The sequence below is a fragment of the Formica exsecta genome, unplaced genomic scaffold (assembly GCF_003651465.1).
Source record: "Formica exsecta isolate Colony F162 unplaced genomic scaffold, ASM365146v1 scaffold178, whole genome shotgun sequence".
NCBI classification, from domain to species: domain Eukaryota; kingdom Metazoa; phylum Arthropoda; class Insecta; order Hymenoptera; family Formicidae; genus Formica; species Formica exsecta.
The window spans coordinates 331,347-346,509 of NW_021849095.1; the positions used below are offsets into that span (position 1 = coordinate 331,347).

General features: G+C 34.0%; 1 protein-coding gene across 2 annotated transcripts in view; it reads right to left on the reverse strand.

The window, feature by feature from the left end:
- Window positions 1-7,516: 7,516 nt before the first annotated feature.
- LOC115233589 overlaps window positions 7,517-15,163 on the reverse strand; it is a 17,489-nt gene continuing 9,842 nt past the window's right edge. For both annotated transcript variants that reach the window (XM_029804092.1, XM_029804093.1), the window contains exon 2: window positions 7,517-10,505. In XM_029804092.1, the coding sequence (XP_029659952.1) occupies window positions 7,628-9,919 (2,292 nt within the window). In that variant the 5' untranslated portion in view covers window positions 9,920-10,505 and the 3' untranslated portion in view covers window positions 7,517-7,627. The remainder of the gene's footprint in view (window positions 10,506-15,163) is intronic.

Sequence of the window (15,163 nt, forward strand, 5' to 3'; positions counted from 1 at the left end):
CTCTTCTTCAACTCTTGTTATTATAACTAGTGACTGTAACTAGCATCAGCGATGACACACTTGAATAGTGTTAACGGTATAATTACATTTCATTCCATTTTAAAATATCATATAGCATTATTGTTTGTAACATTGTAATTAAATGTTACAAGATAATATATGATTACACGTACAAATCATCTATAATTATTATATGTATATGCGCAACGAACTTGGATGAAAATTATTTACAGAGATAATTCATATAATTATATAACTTATAATTCGCTGTACATATTACTGAATACAGTGATTGTTTTATACATCGCTATAATTACACATTTTTTAAATCATACTTATAATTATTTTATAATTCAGCTTAATAATAAGATTTATGCTTTTAAATTCTATAATCTTTATTTTTTCTCTTGTCTTGATTTCTTTATCATCGAACCTTTCATACACATTTTTAAAAGCACTTTCATATTATTAATATAATCAAAAATTATATTAAATGCTCCAAGAGGTGTTGAACCCAATTTTAATAGTATCTTTTTCAACGAGTTACCACAAATTACTGCGATTTAATTGTTTCTTCCATTTTAGAAAATTTTACAAATTTACTTTATTTTTTAAAATATCCATTCATTAAATATTTTAATGGTTAAATTTTTGATTAAAACTCTATAAAAAGATAAAATCCACTTACGTAAAGATTTTTTCAAATAAGAGAAAAAGAGAAGCATTTAAAACTTATAACTCTTTTTTTTTAGGTACATTATTCACTCATGGCATAAAAACACGGTCATCGAACTCGCTTTGATTACCATCTCGTTACCATGAAGCGATTTCAAATTTCAATCATTGAAGTCGCAAAGGTGATTGTTTCCGCGAACGTAAGCATCATCTTCTTCCTTCTTTTCAAAAATATTGCGCAATCGGATGATCATGAAATTCTGAAAGGACAATCAGCGCGGACTCTTTTTTTTTTTCTTTGCGAAGAAACGAGCGCGGCATTTCATCAGGATAGCGAACAAAGAAATCGCGGTGGGAGCCGTAGGACTCCGAACGTGTGTGAGTGCAATTCTGGAGTCGCGCGCGTAATTCCGGAGGAAATTATTTCGCTCGTAAAACGGTAACAGCGAACGTGGGACGCGTAATTCGCCACCGCGAGAGAGTGTCTCGAGAGGCCCATTGTCCCACCTTATTACTTTAACGCGCGACGTGGAATGACTCCCGACGTTATCTCGTAGCTAGGATGCGAGGTCCTTTGGCTGGGTGCCGACCTCCGTTTTTTCTTCGAGATAGAAAGAGATTTAAAACCGAATAAAATTTGTAAACTCAGACACGTTACATCAAATAAGTGGTATTATATATCCTCTATCGTAACTCTATCGTAACGGGATTGTGCACTCCAACTAAAATCTCTCTTTCTCTCCCTTTCTTTTTAATAAAAAATCCAAGATATAATATTTGACTTTTCAGAAATATACAATATTTATCTCTTTTTAAATTTGATTTATACATCATGAAAAACAAAAAAAAGAATATTAAAATTAGAATTAATCAAATAAATTGAAACCGAGATTTAATATGTTATATGGTAAATGTGTTAAGTTGATTATAATAGAGTTTACTTTATGTGTGTAACTGGAAAATAAGTATTTGTCTATAAAAAAGCTATAAAAAATTCTGAATTTGTCAAAAAAAAACCTCAATTGGAAGAAAACGGTATTTGAACACTCTGTATATTTGTTCAACGAGGATAAAAGTACTCGAGACCGAAGTGAGTCGGTGGTCCATTCGATATGGATCGTAAATATTGGCTCCCACGCTTGCCGCTAATGTGCTCGGGTTCACCTACCGCCGAGATGCACCCGAGAAGTACATACACGATATATATTCTCGTAAAAGAGCCACCTACTCGCCTTACACGTTTCTCGAACATTTTGTTCCAGGCGTTTCTTATGTCAGATTGCGCTGGATACATTAAACTCACGATGCATTTATCGATGGAGGGTAATTATCGCGATCATCGAGATATTAATTGAGACATCAAATCTGAAATATAAACAATTTAGAAATGTACAAGATAAAATAATAAGTAATTTCTCCTTTAGAAAAAAAAAACCTCGAGATTTTGTCTTATTGTGCATCCAGTTTAACGAAGGGTTCGCTGACAGTCGAGGACGAACGGGGCTAAAAACTGGACCGGAAGCCTGCGGCAAAAACGCACGTGCCGAGAAGCAGAATGCATCTCGTGCGGCATACAGTGACGCGCCTTGTTCTCTAGAGAAAATGAAAGCCGGTGCATCTTGGCGAGGGCAAACAACTTGGTCGATATTTTAATCTTCAACGAACATCTCTCTTCAGCTTCAATTATGTTTACCAATTATATTTACAATCTTGCGAATATTGATAGAATATATAAAGAAACGAGGTAATAGTGATAAATTAATTTAAAAATCTCTATTAAAATATCGTCAAAAAATATGTAATAAAATAATTTAAAAAAAATTTGAAACACAGCAATAATATAATTAAGAAGCACGTAATTGCAATTAGTCGCATCTTATGTGATACTAATAATAATAGTTAAATCAAACTACGTTGAGATAAAAATATATAATTAACTCAAATTTCATGATTTTTATAAAAAAAAAAAAAAACAGGAGTTAACAAGTTTCCTTTTTTTGAAGTTGTTCCTTTTTTGGAGTATGTTACAAGTTGAATCTTTTTGTGTAACACATATCTTAAATTTGCATAAAATCTAGTATGCAATTTGAAACGGTGAGAATTAAAGAGCAATCTGATATCTCACGCGGACTCCTTGCAAATTATCTGGGAAGAAAAGGGTTAAGGTTGCTGCTTTCGAAATATCTCGCGTGTCTGCATGCATGATATGTATAGTGTGTTTCAAATTTAAAAATATTTTTCTCTTAGAAACGAAAAGACATATTCGACGCACGAAGTATTTGTGCAAAACGTTTGTGATCTTTAAGACGCAGTTAGAAGACCTATAAGATGACTGATAGATACGATAAGTCAAGGTCTGCGAAGCTCAGCGGCTTCTTACAGTTACATACTGTACACATATGTAGTTAAGTACAATAAATCAATTTTACGCGCCTATTACATTTTATGGAACGTCGGATAAAGATTTACATTCACTTGAATTACCTCGCTAAAATGATCACTAATTAAAAATATACGAAGAAATACAGCGAATAAATCACAAAGCAGTAAAAAAAGTAATAATTTACGCGAGTTTTCTTTCACAGATATGCAATATACATTTCCGCGAAGAATTTATTTATTAATCTTCTATATGGAGAGATTATTTATATAGAACTTAATTTAATTTCCCAATAATATCTAACTACTTGAATTATTTGTAAGAATAAATTAATTGAATCGCTATTTAAAATACAAAAAATATTTCATGATGTGGTGAGAACGTAAAGTTCGCTTTTACGAGTAGTTTGCAGTACCCTATATATCGCATTGTGAAGTATCGCATTTTTTGCAGCTTGGGAACTGTTACCCCAGTTAGTTCGGATCGTAACGCTTCGAGGATTTTGTCGTGTTCGTACATTATTCCAGTTGTTCCCATCACCATGTGCCCTCCTGTGTAATTGTTCGTGCAAAAAGAAGGGCGAAGATGAGCTTTATATCTAATAATTAACGTCACGAAAACATTTTCAGAGTCGAGATCTCTATGAACTGTGTATATCCCACATTTTTTCAGGTCTCATAAATATTCTCTTTAAAAATTTTATTGTTATCTTAAAAGTAATTACGTGTCATGTATATATTTGATAGTTAATAATTAATCAATATAATAATTAATTAAGGATTCGTTCTTTGGCTAATTTCTTTCGTAATTTTTTAACAGCGATTTTTTCATTTGGTTTATTTTTCGGTCTCTTAAAATAATATTCTTTTCAACTATTTTTTTTTATACTATAATTTTCAAAAGTATTTTGTCATATTTCTTGCGGACGATATTTTTTAATTTTAAAACAATAATAGCAACATTTTGTTGTTCTTGTTTTCTCTTTTATTACACAAATATTTTCGTTTGTACGAGATGTTACTTCTTAATATAATGTGCGCTTAATGTGAATCTTTAGACAATGCTATATTTTATTTATCAACCAATGTAACTGTTAAATTTGGGAAGGATTGAATTTATGCTATGTCAATGTGAAATATTGTTACCGATACCATCAATCATGACGAGGAAAAAACGCATAAAAAGAAACATGTGATCTCATTTAAAAACTAGAAAAATGAGAGTATCTACGAGAGAGACATGTTTACACACGAGGTCTGGTCGAAAGTGCACCCTCAAAACACATAAATCTTTTTCCTGTGAGGAAGAGGGACGAAAGGGAGTTTCCCGCAGGGACATTTATAACACGATGACCTGTCACAAATCCCGGTGACAGTTTTACATCGTCCTGCCACATAGAGTTTAAACCTCGGAAAGGTTCAACCCAACAGAGAGAAGGGCAGAAAAAAAGAATAAGGTTACGCCAGAAAAATTCGTCAGGACTACCTGCTTTTAGATTCGGGTTTCTCGATAGAAACGCTCTTTTTCTAAAGAAATTATCTTTTTTGAAAAATGATTCTTAAAAAAATTTATATATTTTAAGTTTGGAATCCCCAAAACAATATTTTAGATTAAATTAAATATAATAGATTTAAAAAATGTAGTATTCTAATATTTCGGTATGAAACATAAAAAGAATAAAATATAAAATTATATATATATTTATATATAATTTTATATTTAAAAATATTAAAATAATATAGGTATATATATATTCCGTTTTTTAAAATATATAATATAGAATAAAATTATTATATATTTTATACATCTTTAATTTTTAATTATATCATTATATTTTTTGTGGCATAACATTATTTTAACTTTATTTTCCTAATTTAATTTATATTTTAATTTAAAATGTTTCTAAATTTAAAACGAAACTCGATGATCAATACGTGATGGTCAACCCGATGCGATATCGACTAACATTAGCGTGCGCTGTTTATTTCTTAGTAGTTTAAAGAAGATTACATATGCGAGGTCGCGCCTTTCAGAGCAACTGCTGTCGTAACAGCAAAATTGATAACGTATTTAGGTTTCGAGAGCTGGTGACGTAACGCTCTCTCCGATTACAACAATCTTAAGATTCTAATTATTCAGATCAAGTAGAAAAGCTCAGAATTATTTAAATTTAGAATTATATATCCGTCATTTTAAATCACTTAAACATGAATATGAAAAATAGCAAAGACAAATAACAAAAACAAATGGTGTATTAAAGGGTTAATTCGGTACCAGAAGGGTTAACATGCTCATGTCTAAGTCAGACGCTATAATAAGAACTGATGACCCAAATCGACCCGGAATCATTCAGAGCGTATTGACTTATCACGAGTGATGAACGTGGCACGATAAAGAGTCCTCTAACAGCATCCCGGGTCTGCGCATCTCATGATAATAATTAAGACCATCTGGCAAAGAAAAGGATGCGCGAGCGATATGTCAAGTCAATTTAATCGAACATTTTTGGAATATATCGACTAGTTTGTCGAACGTTAATTGAATTATTTAATACCATGGAAATACAGAGATAATTATTAGAGAGCTATGCAATGAGAAAACATTAATCGACTAATTAATTAATGTTTTCATATTGCTCATGAATTTGAAATTCAAGTTTCAATAGTATCCACGTGGATAATTAGCTGTTTATTAATTATAAATGTGCACATTGAAACACACACATACACAATATTTATATATAATTTTATATTTAAAAATATTAAAATAAATTAACAATAAAATTTTAATGCAATTTAAGAAATAAAATTATACAAAATTTCATATATGGAAGAGAATTATATGAAACTTAATGTTGAATTATAACTGCATAGTCTAGGCAACTGTCTCGGTACGCGGCTGGAGAAAGTAAACAGGGGCGTGTCGTACGAAGCGACTAAAAGTGATGTTTTAATCAACTGCGATTGCAGAGTTTCGAGGCTGCAAAGGAATGAATTGCACAAGAAGACGAAATACAGAATAGAGAATAACATTCGCCATTGGTCAATCTCTGAAGCCACTCTATTATGTAACTGCCTTCGAGGGATTCCTTTGCGAAGAACAATTGGAAGCAAGTCCCTTTTCTCGCTTATCTTTCTTCTCGATAAGTGACGAGACATTTAAAAAAATATATGGAAAAAATGTAGAATATTTACGAATATTTCTAAATTTTCTGCAATAATTTTGAAAGCAAAAAATAATTAGAAAGGAAAAATCCGTTTTGAAAAATAAATTGCGAAAATGCACGACAGATATCCTTAAGACGCAAGTTAGTTATAACTGCGATTACAATTGATGAGAGTTGTCATCGTTGGGTAAAGCACAAAGAGCGCCGAAGTATGTATAATTATTCAATCGAGACCACGTATGATATTGTCGACCTACACTTTATTACGCGTTGCTGTCATCTTTCTAAATGCATCGATGGAATACGCCGGGTTTAAATTTCAACAGCGAGATCTCATTATCGAATTTATTATTTGATTGCTCTAACTACCCGAGAGAGTCTGCCGAAAGGAAACCGTAATAAATCACATCTGCATATATTGCTATAATCTTAGGACTCACTGCATCTTCAAATTGACATATTTGTCCAGGGCACTGAAGTATCTTGTCATCATAAATATATATATATACATATATGTATGTATAAAATTAATGCTTAATAATATAAATTACACTTTTATTGCAATATAAATTATCGGTAAACTTGAAGAGACTAAATAAGTTAGTTGCATGTTTATAAAAACATCCAGTAATATTTACTCTGCAATATATTCAAGATATAGATACAATTAGCATATATAATTTTATCGACGATCAGTCTTTGATATCGTAAAATAGAATTTGATGATATTGAGACTAATTACAATAAACATTGGCGAGAATGTTCTCGTCGCATAATTATCGTCAAAGGAACGACTTCATAAAGCCGCTCATTTATTATCATCAATAAATATCAAGAGTCTTGTTCCGTTAAATTAATTCCTCGTAACACGGTCACGCTTCACTGATGTTCGTGGCGACGCAAAATACGATCACGCAAGTTTACACGCTGTATGTATCATCCGATTTATTTTATTGAAAATTTATACGAAACGCACGTGCTCTCTTCACGAGTACTTTATTATATAATAATTTTTTCACTAAAAAATCTCTTAAAGATTTCTTAGAAATCAATATCTAAATTTTTTCAATTTCACGTTTTCTTCTGTATCTTTAATATAATAAATCTTTCTGTATAATTAATATAAAAGTCGTTTTTATAATGTAAAATATTTTCCTTATTTTTAATTAAAATTATAATAACGTAACGTAATAATCAATTAATAAGTATATAATTTGTTCTCGGTATATTTTTTTATATATTATAATTATAATCTTTCTCTCTATACTTGTATATACAATATTAATTTCTCTTTATACTTTCTTAATATAATTATCGTTATAATTCTTTCAAATTAAGTTTTACTGATACAAAGTCTCGAAACATCTTAATTGCAATTTCAATGTGCCTATTACTAATTAGAGCGTTCAACATTCATTGATTCTAATATAATTTACCTGTAAGGATGGACAACTGCGATGTCTATACTTCCTGGTGGCCAGTTCCCACCATGGTATTACGTTTTGAGTATCTCGTGGTTTTACAGAATCACTAACTGCATGTTCATATAATGGTTCCAGAATCGGTCCGTTCCCGGAGAATCTTCTAAGAGGCTCGGACTGATCCTTAACGAGATTACCTCTTCTCGGCAAAGTAGCGAAATTGCCAGCAGATTGGATCTTGCTGTCCGTCTCCTTAGACTCTAAAGAGTTGTGTCTAGTCTTGGGAAAGCAATCCTGTTGTTGTAAATGATTGGAGCGTTCCAATTGTCCTTTAAGGATTACTTCAGTAGCATCAATCATATAAAAAAGATTTCGTCGAATTTCCGCAAGATCCTGATCAGCGTTTTGTTTTCGCCTGATGTCATTATTGCTTGAGCAAGATCTTTGTAAGCTAGAATCTTTACGAGAGATTCTTTCGCCGTCAAGCACATCCTCGCTGGATTTGTGAAGCGGTCTCGAAGAGATCCTGGATTTTCGTGAGGGCAGCGTGTCATATCGACGGTCCTTCAAGCGATTCTCCAAAGATCGCACTTGCTCCAATTTGCCTGAAGTCCTCCCCAAGATCTCGTTAGAAGCTCGTTCCTTTTTTAATAATGGTTTTTCCGCCTGGTCGACTCGGGAGCGATTCCTGCGAATCGCGCTGGTGACCGGCAATCGATTCTTGGAAATCGAAACTTCGTCGTCCGTCGAGGACGACGAGTCCTTGGACTTCGAACCTTCAGGCTTAATTTTCTTGGAGATATCCCTATCGATATTAAACTTTGATTGATTCTGCAAATCGCTTCTTCGCGATTCTTGGCAAGTTCTACTCCAGGTTGAATCTTGTTTCTGAAGATCGCTTATCTTTGGCAGCTCCGTCAAAGACTCGCTGATCGCATATAAGGATTCAGTAGATTTGCTCGAGGAAGCAGTGGTGGATCCTGTCGAATGCCTAGACGTGTTCTCGATGGATGAAGATCTCGGCAGAATTTTTGGCGGAAGTCTGCCCTTGGAATTGGGTCTACGAAGATATCTAATATCCTTTTTAGAATCCTTTTCGTTCTTTTCTTCAATAACCTCGTCTATATCGGCACTGATAGGCGGCATAGGTACCATGTTTCTCTTTCTGACGTAGCCGAAGAGGTTGCCGGATTGATCTTGCGATAGTAACTCGCCCTTAGCGATTCTGTTGATTACTCCGTAGATTCTAGGACTCGCCTTCATTTCCTCGTAGCTCTTGTCGATCTCCGCGAGGTTCCGGTTGATGTCCTCGATGTATTTAGCCGTGGTGCGGTAGAGATCGCCGCTAGGAACGTAGTTTCCATCGACTATGACCAATCGACGTTCTCGTCTAGGCTTGGAAAATACTTGAGGAACCGCGTAAATAGGTTGTCGGTTCTTCCTTTCGGAAAATCCTCGTTTTGCATTCTCCAAGTCGTTCTTGAAAATAGAAGTTTTCGAACTTTTAATAATGTCATTTTTCACATTTTCCCCATCTTCAATGCTCGTTAGCTTATCACTTTTCATTTCAATATGAGAATCATCGTGATTTTTGAAAATATAATTGTTTTTCGAATCTTTCGTAGAATAATTGTTGAGATTCTCGACATCCTCCTTGGATTTCTTAAACACATCGCGTTGGTTGTTATCGATATTGGCAAAATCATTGTTCAAAGAGGTTTTATCGGCGTAAATGGGCTTTGGAATTTTCGAATCATCCTCCATTGGTACTACATCGTAAACTTGCTGATCGCAACCATAACGAGCCCAGCCTTCACACTTCCATTCATAATGATTGCAAAGATCAGTTTGATGATCATCTTCTCTCTTCTGCATTTCGCAATTCTTATCTATTCGCATCTTCTCGTTATTCTCCTTCAAATTCTCAAGATTACTTTGCTTAGCGTCATTTCTCGAAGTGATGCCGAGTTTATCCCGCTTGGAGAACGTTTTTAGCGTCACCTTCTGCGGCTCCTCGAGATCACGCGATCTGACGACACGCAAAGTGCCGTAATTCTCGATCAGCGGCTGGTCCCGGCCAAGATCAGCCCATCTAGGCACCTGCCGCGCGTCTTCTGAAACGACCCGGAAGTTGGACAGGCGCGGCAAAGCATATGGGCCATCTGTCTCCTTCAGCAACTCTTCGGAGTCGGAACGATAAACGGCACGTGGCCTGCCGCGAGATCTTATGGTCGCGTAGCCGTCGTGAACGCGGCGTGAACACACATTCACGTCCATCTTCAAGGAATAGTTATCAATTTCGTCCTTTTGACGTGTAGAATGATGTGTAAAGATTCACATGATAAATATTTTCAAGGACGCACACATTGAAGAAAATAAAAAAGATAATTGCCAGAAGTATCGTAATTGATGTTCTTTTAATATCAAGGATTTTCCATTTTTTCTAATATTTGAAAAGAAATATCCATTCTTCTTATTTTATTTGTAATTTTTATAAAGAGAATATATAACGTCTTATTTTTTAATTTTCAAAAAATTATGCAGCGCTCTCGTTTAATATCTCTAATTTACAAACACCGGTATCTATCTCCATTATTTTTAAATCATGCCTGATGACATTAATCTTAAATTTAATTGAATTCATATTTCTTGTTAATTTTCGTGAAAAATGTTTGGATTTGCCATGTGCATATGTTCCTTTTTTGAAATGAAAAATTTATTTTCGACGAAGTTTTCGAAATCTTGCAATATCTTGAAGCATATTCCGATAAAGTTTGTTCGATCATAACACTGTTAGGGAAAAACAGAGTCTTCTTCTACCGTGGATCGGCGACCTTTACTCATGATTTCAGGCAACGGATCTCTGTATGAATAATTCATTATTTGCTTCGGAATCGTTCGTCTGAGTATCGATATGGGGATCGATGCAACCGGTAAGTTCTCTTCTGATACGTTCACGTTTATATTTCTTTTCACTATTTTTCTTTTTATACAAAATTATGAAAACAAAAACAGGTAAAAAATATTTATTTATTTTATTGTAATTCTTCGTCATTATATTTAATCATTTTAATCTTATCATATATATATATATAGGTATATATATATATTCCGTTTTTTAAAATATATAATATAGAATTGCAGTAATAAATGTTATAAAAAAATGGTAGATTATTATAGAAAATCAATATTGTTATTTGTATTAAAAATACGTAAGTAAGAAATTTCATGTTTTATTTTTATATACACATGTAATATTGCTAACATAATTACATATATTAATTTATTATTAATGTGTGTAGAAAATTCTTTCTATTTTTAATTTTTATATATAAATAAAAGACCAAAAAATTAAAGAAACTACGTTATTTTATCGATATAGAATACGAAATTCGAACAGACAAATATTTCTTCCAATGTCATTTCGCGGCTGCAGCGTTTAGAATAAAAACAACATTAATATTCGTTTGAATTTATTTATTAACATGCCACATGCAATTTGCGAGGGAAGCATCGCTTCGCTCGTCACCGTAATCAAAGTTCATCTTCTCGTTGATTAGCATGAGGCCGTCACTCGTTTTTTCGGTCGTTAACGCGGCTCGTAGGCGCATAGCGTAATGTGTAACGACAGGCATTACAAGCGATTTACAGACGGTCGGACGAGCAACAGGATGATGAATGTGGCAATGCGCGAAATTGCTAATAAATATTTTTACGAGACTAAAGTGCGATAAAAAGCCGATTTTCCAAATCGAAATTGGTCGTTTCTCCTAATTATTTTCTTCTTAAGATTAATAATTTACGCATTTTGAAAATAATTAGTATATAAATTGTTTTGAAATATAAATATATATTCGTATGATTAATAAGTTATCTATGTAATTTATATTCAAAGTCAATATTTAATTTAGGTTTTAGGATCTAGAAGTTTTTGTTTTATTTCATAATCTCTATTTTATCAATATTTATAATGATTTATATTAATCAAACATTTTCCATAGAAAAGTGAAATTTTCGTGTATATATGCGGAACCAATAGCATTTTACAAGAAGAAATTTCTAATTTATCACCTCTATCGTCGTGGTAAATGCATTTTTTACAGTTAAAAGACTTTCCGGCTTCTTCCTCTTCCTCTCTTTCTTTTCGTTTTTTTCTTCCGATATGGAAATGTATAGTGGAAAAGTGGTCAATTACGTTATTTACTTTCGTTTCTAAAACGTGCGGTTCAAATAACATTGTGGCAAAAAGATAATCTCGGGCGGATGCAGAACGTCCTGCAAATGATGTATAGCTTTTCTCTGTCGAAAAATGGTTGTTGAAGTCGATACGGCTCGAAAGCCAGCGGCAAAAGAGAACTCCGTGATCGCTATTATGAGGTCGACCGTGCCACGCGAAACCAGAACGCGTGGAAAGAGAGCGAAACAGAAATATCATCTGCGAAGTCATATATTTTTTACGGTACAGCACTGCAACTATCACATGTTTTTAAATTAAATCGCAGATCTTGCATCGAGAGATTAGGAGTTCTATAGAACTCTAATAAATGTATCTACGCGTGCTGAATTGAAAGGCCGCATTTATGTATTTATGGTGCAAGAGATCTATTCCGGACTCGCGTGAAAAATCGCAAATAAAATAGTCCAGTCATCGCTGGATCTTTCGCCATCTGATAATTAGCGGTTATTAAATTTTCCCTTTCCCTACCATCTCTCCCCTTTTTCCTCTTCCTGTTTTTCACTCTCCATCTCAACGCGGCTCGTTTTGCCTTTACGATTTCACGCTCGACTTTATTGCAAGTCTGAAGTCTAATCTCTTGAGAACATAGCTTCCGGAATGTAAATCGAGCTGGATGATCTCAGACGAGATCTTAGCAAATGAGCGAGAACGCCGTTTCCAGGAATTTCGTAATCTCGATTCCGGAAAAGAGATCTGGTGAAAATTTTCTACAAAACTTGCAAACAAATTCATAATAACGGATTTAGAATTTTATGTTTGAAAAAATACGAGAAAAATAAAGGGGTGGAAAAAAATAAGAGATGGAGAAAAGAACGGCAAAAAAATACAGGCGAGTGTGCAAGATGGCGGTCGTTAAAGGCAAATAAAAGTCGGACACGCACGTCACGCATACACTGTTTGAAGGAAGTTTCCTCCCCTTCGCTTTGTCCCTCTCTCCTCGGTGAACCCACTCGTAAAATAACGTCCGCGGCTTTGTCTCCGCGTGCACACGCGCGTACGAATGCATACGCATACCGCACGCATACGCGTGACGCAGGTGCACTTGCTTCTCGCGAGTAACATCACGTATCTCTCTTCTTAGTGTTTGCAAACGGGAAGAGGGAGAGCAGAGCCTCATAAATATTAATATCCTCGGAGATATCGATTGTGACACCTTCCTCCCCACCTTCTTGTCATTGTTAATTTCTTCTGTCATTAAAATGTTTATTAATCAATATTTAAAACTCTTTTTCGCGTCATTATTAATTCCCCTTCTGTCATTAAAATATTTATTAATAACTATTTAAAACTCTTTTTCGCGTATGGACGAGAGACACGTTATACTAAAAAGCATTTGCAATGCGAGATGCGACAGCCCATGTTACAATAATTACAAACTCGCGAAAAGGACGACGACCCACCTGACACGCTCCTGCGCGTGTTCCAACGAAATGATTACAGACTCCTGCATTGAAACATAATCATCTCCCGCTCTCGACACGCGCGCACCGAAAAACTCCGCGATTTACTTTCGGAGCACATGACACGGAGCGTACACACGCGTTAATTGCCCAAGTACGCCAGGACATCTGCATCAGATAAGTCCACGTGAACAGGGTCGTTGACACTTCTCCGACTCGGGGCAAAGAGCTCTTTACTTTGATTAATTCTGTATAATTTTATAAATCATTAAATAACTAAGAAAGAAATATTACTTCATTACAAGCTAAAAACATTTACGTTATAAAATTTTACTTATAATATTGTGCGCCGTTATGTTTAAATTTAATTTAATTATATGTATAAAATGTTTAAGATGTTTAAACAAATTTTACTACCAGTAGAATATTAATGATAATTTTATTTATAATTTGTAATTATAATAATGTATTTATTATACATCGCCACAATCGCGTTGTGGCTGCCATATTATTATGGAATAGTTATTTCCTTTGTGTTAGTCATCTCGAGTATCGTGATATTTTATCATAGCTTTATTATCAGTGGCAAATAGAGCGGAGTAGACGTGCGGAGTATATCATTAACGCGCGATTTCGCATCGTTTGAGCAAGATAATTGCGGCGTATCTCGCGAGAAATGCGACTCAACCTTACATAATGCGGCAAAGAGACAACATCGTTGTACGGCAGTCCGTAAAATAAAACAACCTTCATAAATCACGGGGTGTGCCACTGAACGCAAAATATACGAGCAATACTACTGCTTAAAGCAGCAAGAAACTGCAAATAGACGAGAGATGACGATATCTCGATACGCCGAGCAGATCGGAATATCAAATCGAAATCCGTGCAAAAAAACTTGCTATCCTGTCCGTCGTCCTCTGCTTTTTCAGCTGATGATCGATATATACCGGGTGATTAAAAAGTCATGCCTTTAGCCGTATCTAAATGATCGTAACGGTACGGAAATACGCTGAGAATGATCTAAATCTATAATAATCTAAAATATACGCTAAAGAATTATGTAATAATCTTTCATGATATCTCTCATCTTTTAAAGATTAAAATGTATTATACAAAACAAGTATGATAAAGTTCTTCAATATAAAGAAGAGTAACAAGATGAAATAAATAAAAAAGGAATAAAAAGGGTTAAAATGAGGTAAAACCAAATAAAATTAAAAAGAGAAATATATAACTTGAAGGATCTTCAAGCCTATAAATGGATCATAAGTCATTATCAACAAGACAGTCTTGGGATAATACGTTGCGACCATTAAATTTCAATGTGAAATTTGCATGATAAGTTACTTGTGCGTGACGTAATCGCGTCGTTGTGACGATTAATATCACTTATTTTTCAAGGAAGCTTCTACCAATCGATCGATGATTTAACTTGACGAGATTGCGACGCTCGTGTTTCTCGTCTTTTTTTTTCTTTCTTCTAGAAATCGAATTTTCTTAGCCAAGGTTGATTGCGATTAAAAGAATCAGGTTCAACAGAATGGAATGTAGAATCAGTGCGCGTCATCAGCGAAACGAGTCTGCATCGTGATGATATTTATTCTACCGTGTATACAGATGTAGGCTCAAAGCATGTTTTTGCGCATCATGTGAACTTAACATTATTTAGTACAATCTCGTTTCTCTAAGCGTTTCACGTTTTCTGCGCGTAAAATCTTGATGCATTTTTATTGCACGATTCTCAGAAAAAGCGACACGCAAATGATTTTGACATTTACTAAACTTTTTGTGACTTTCAGATTTGACGTCATACATAACACACAAATATATAGAAATATACATCTATAAAAATATATTATTGATTATAAAATATATTTTTAC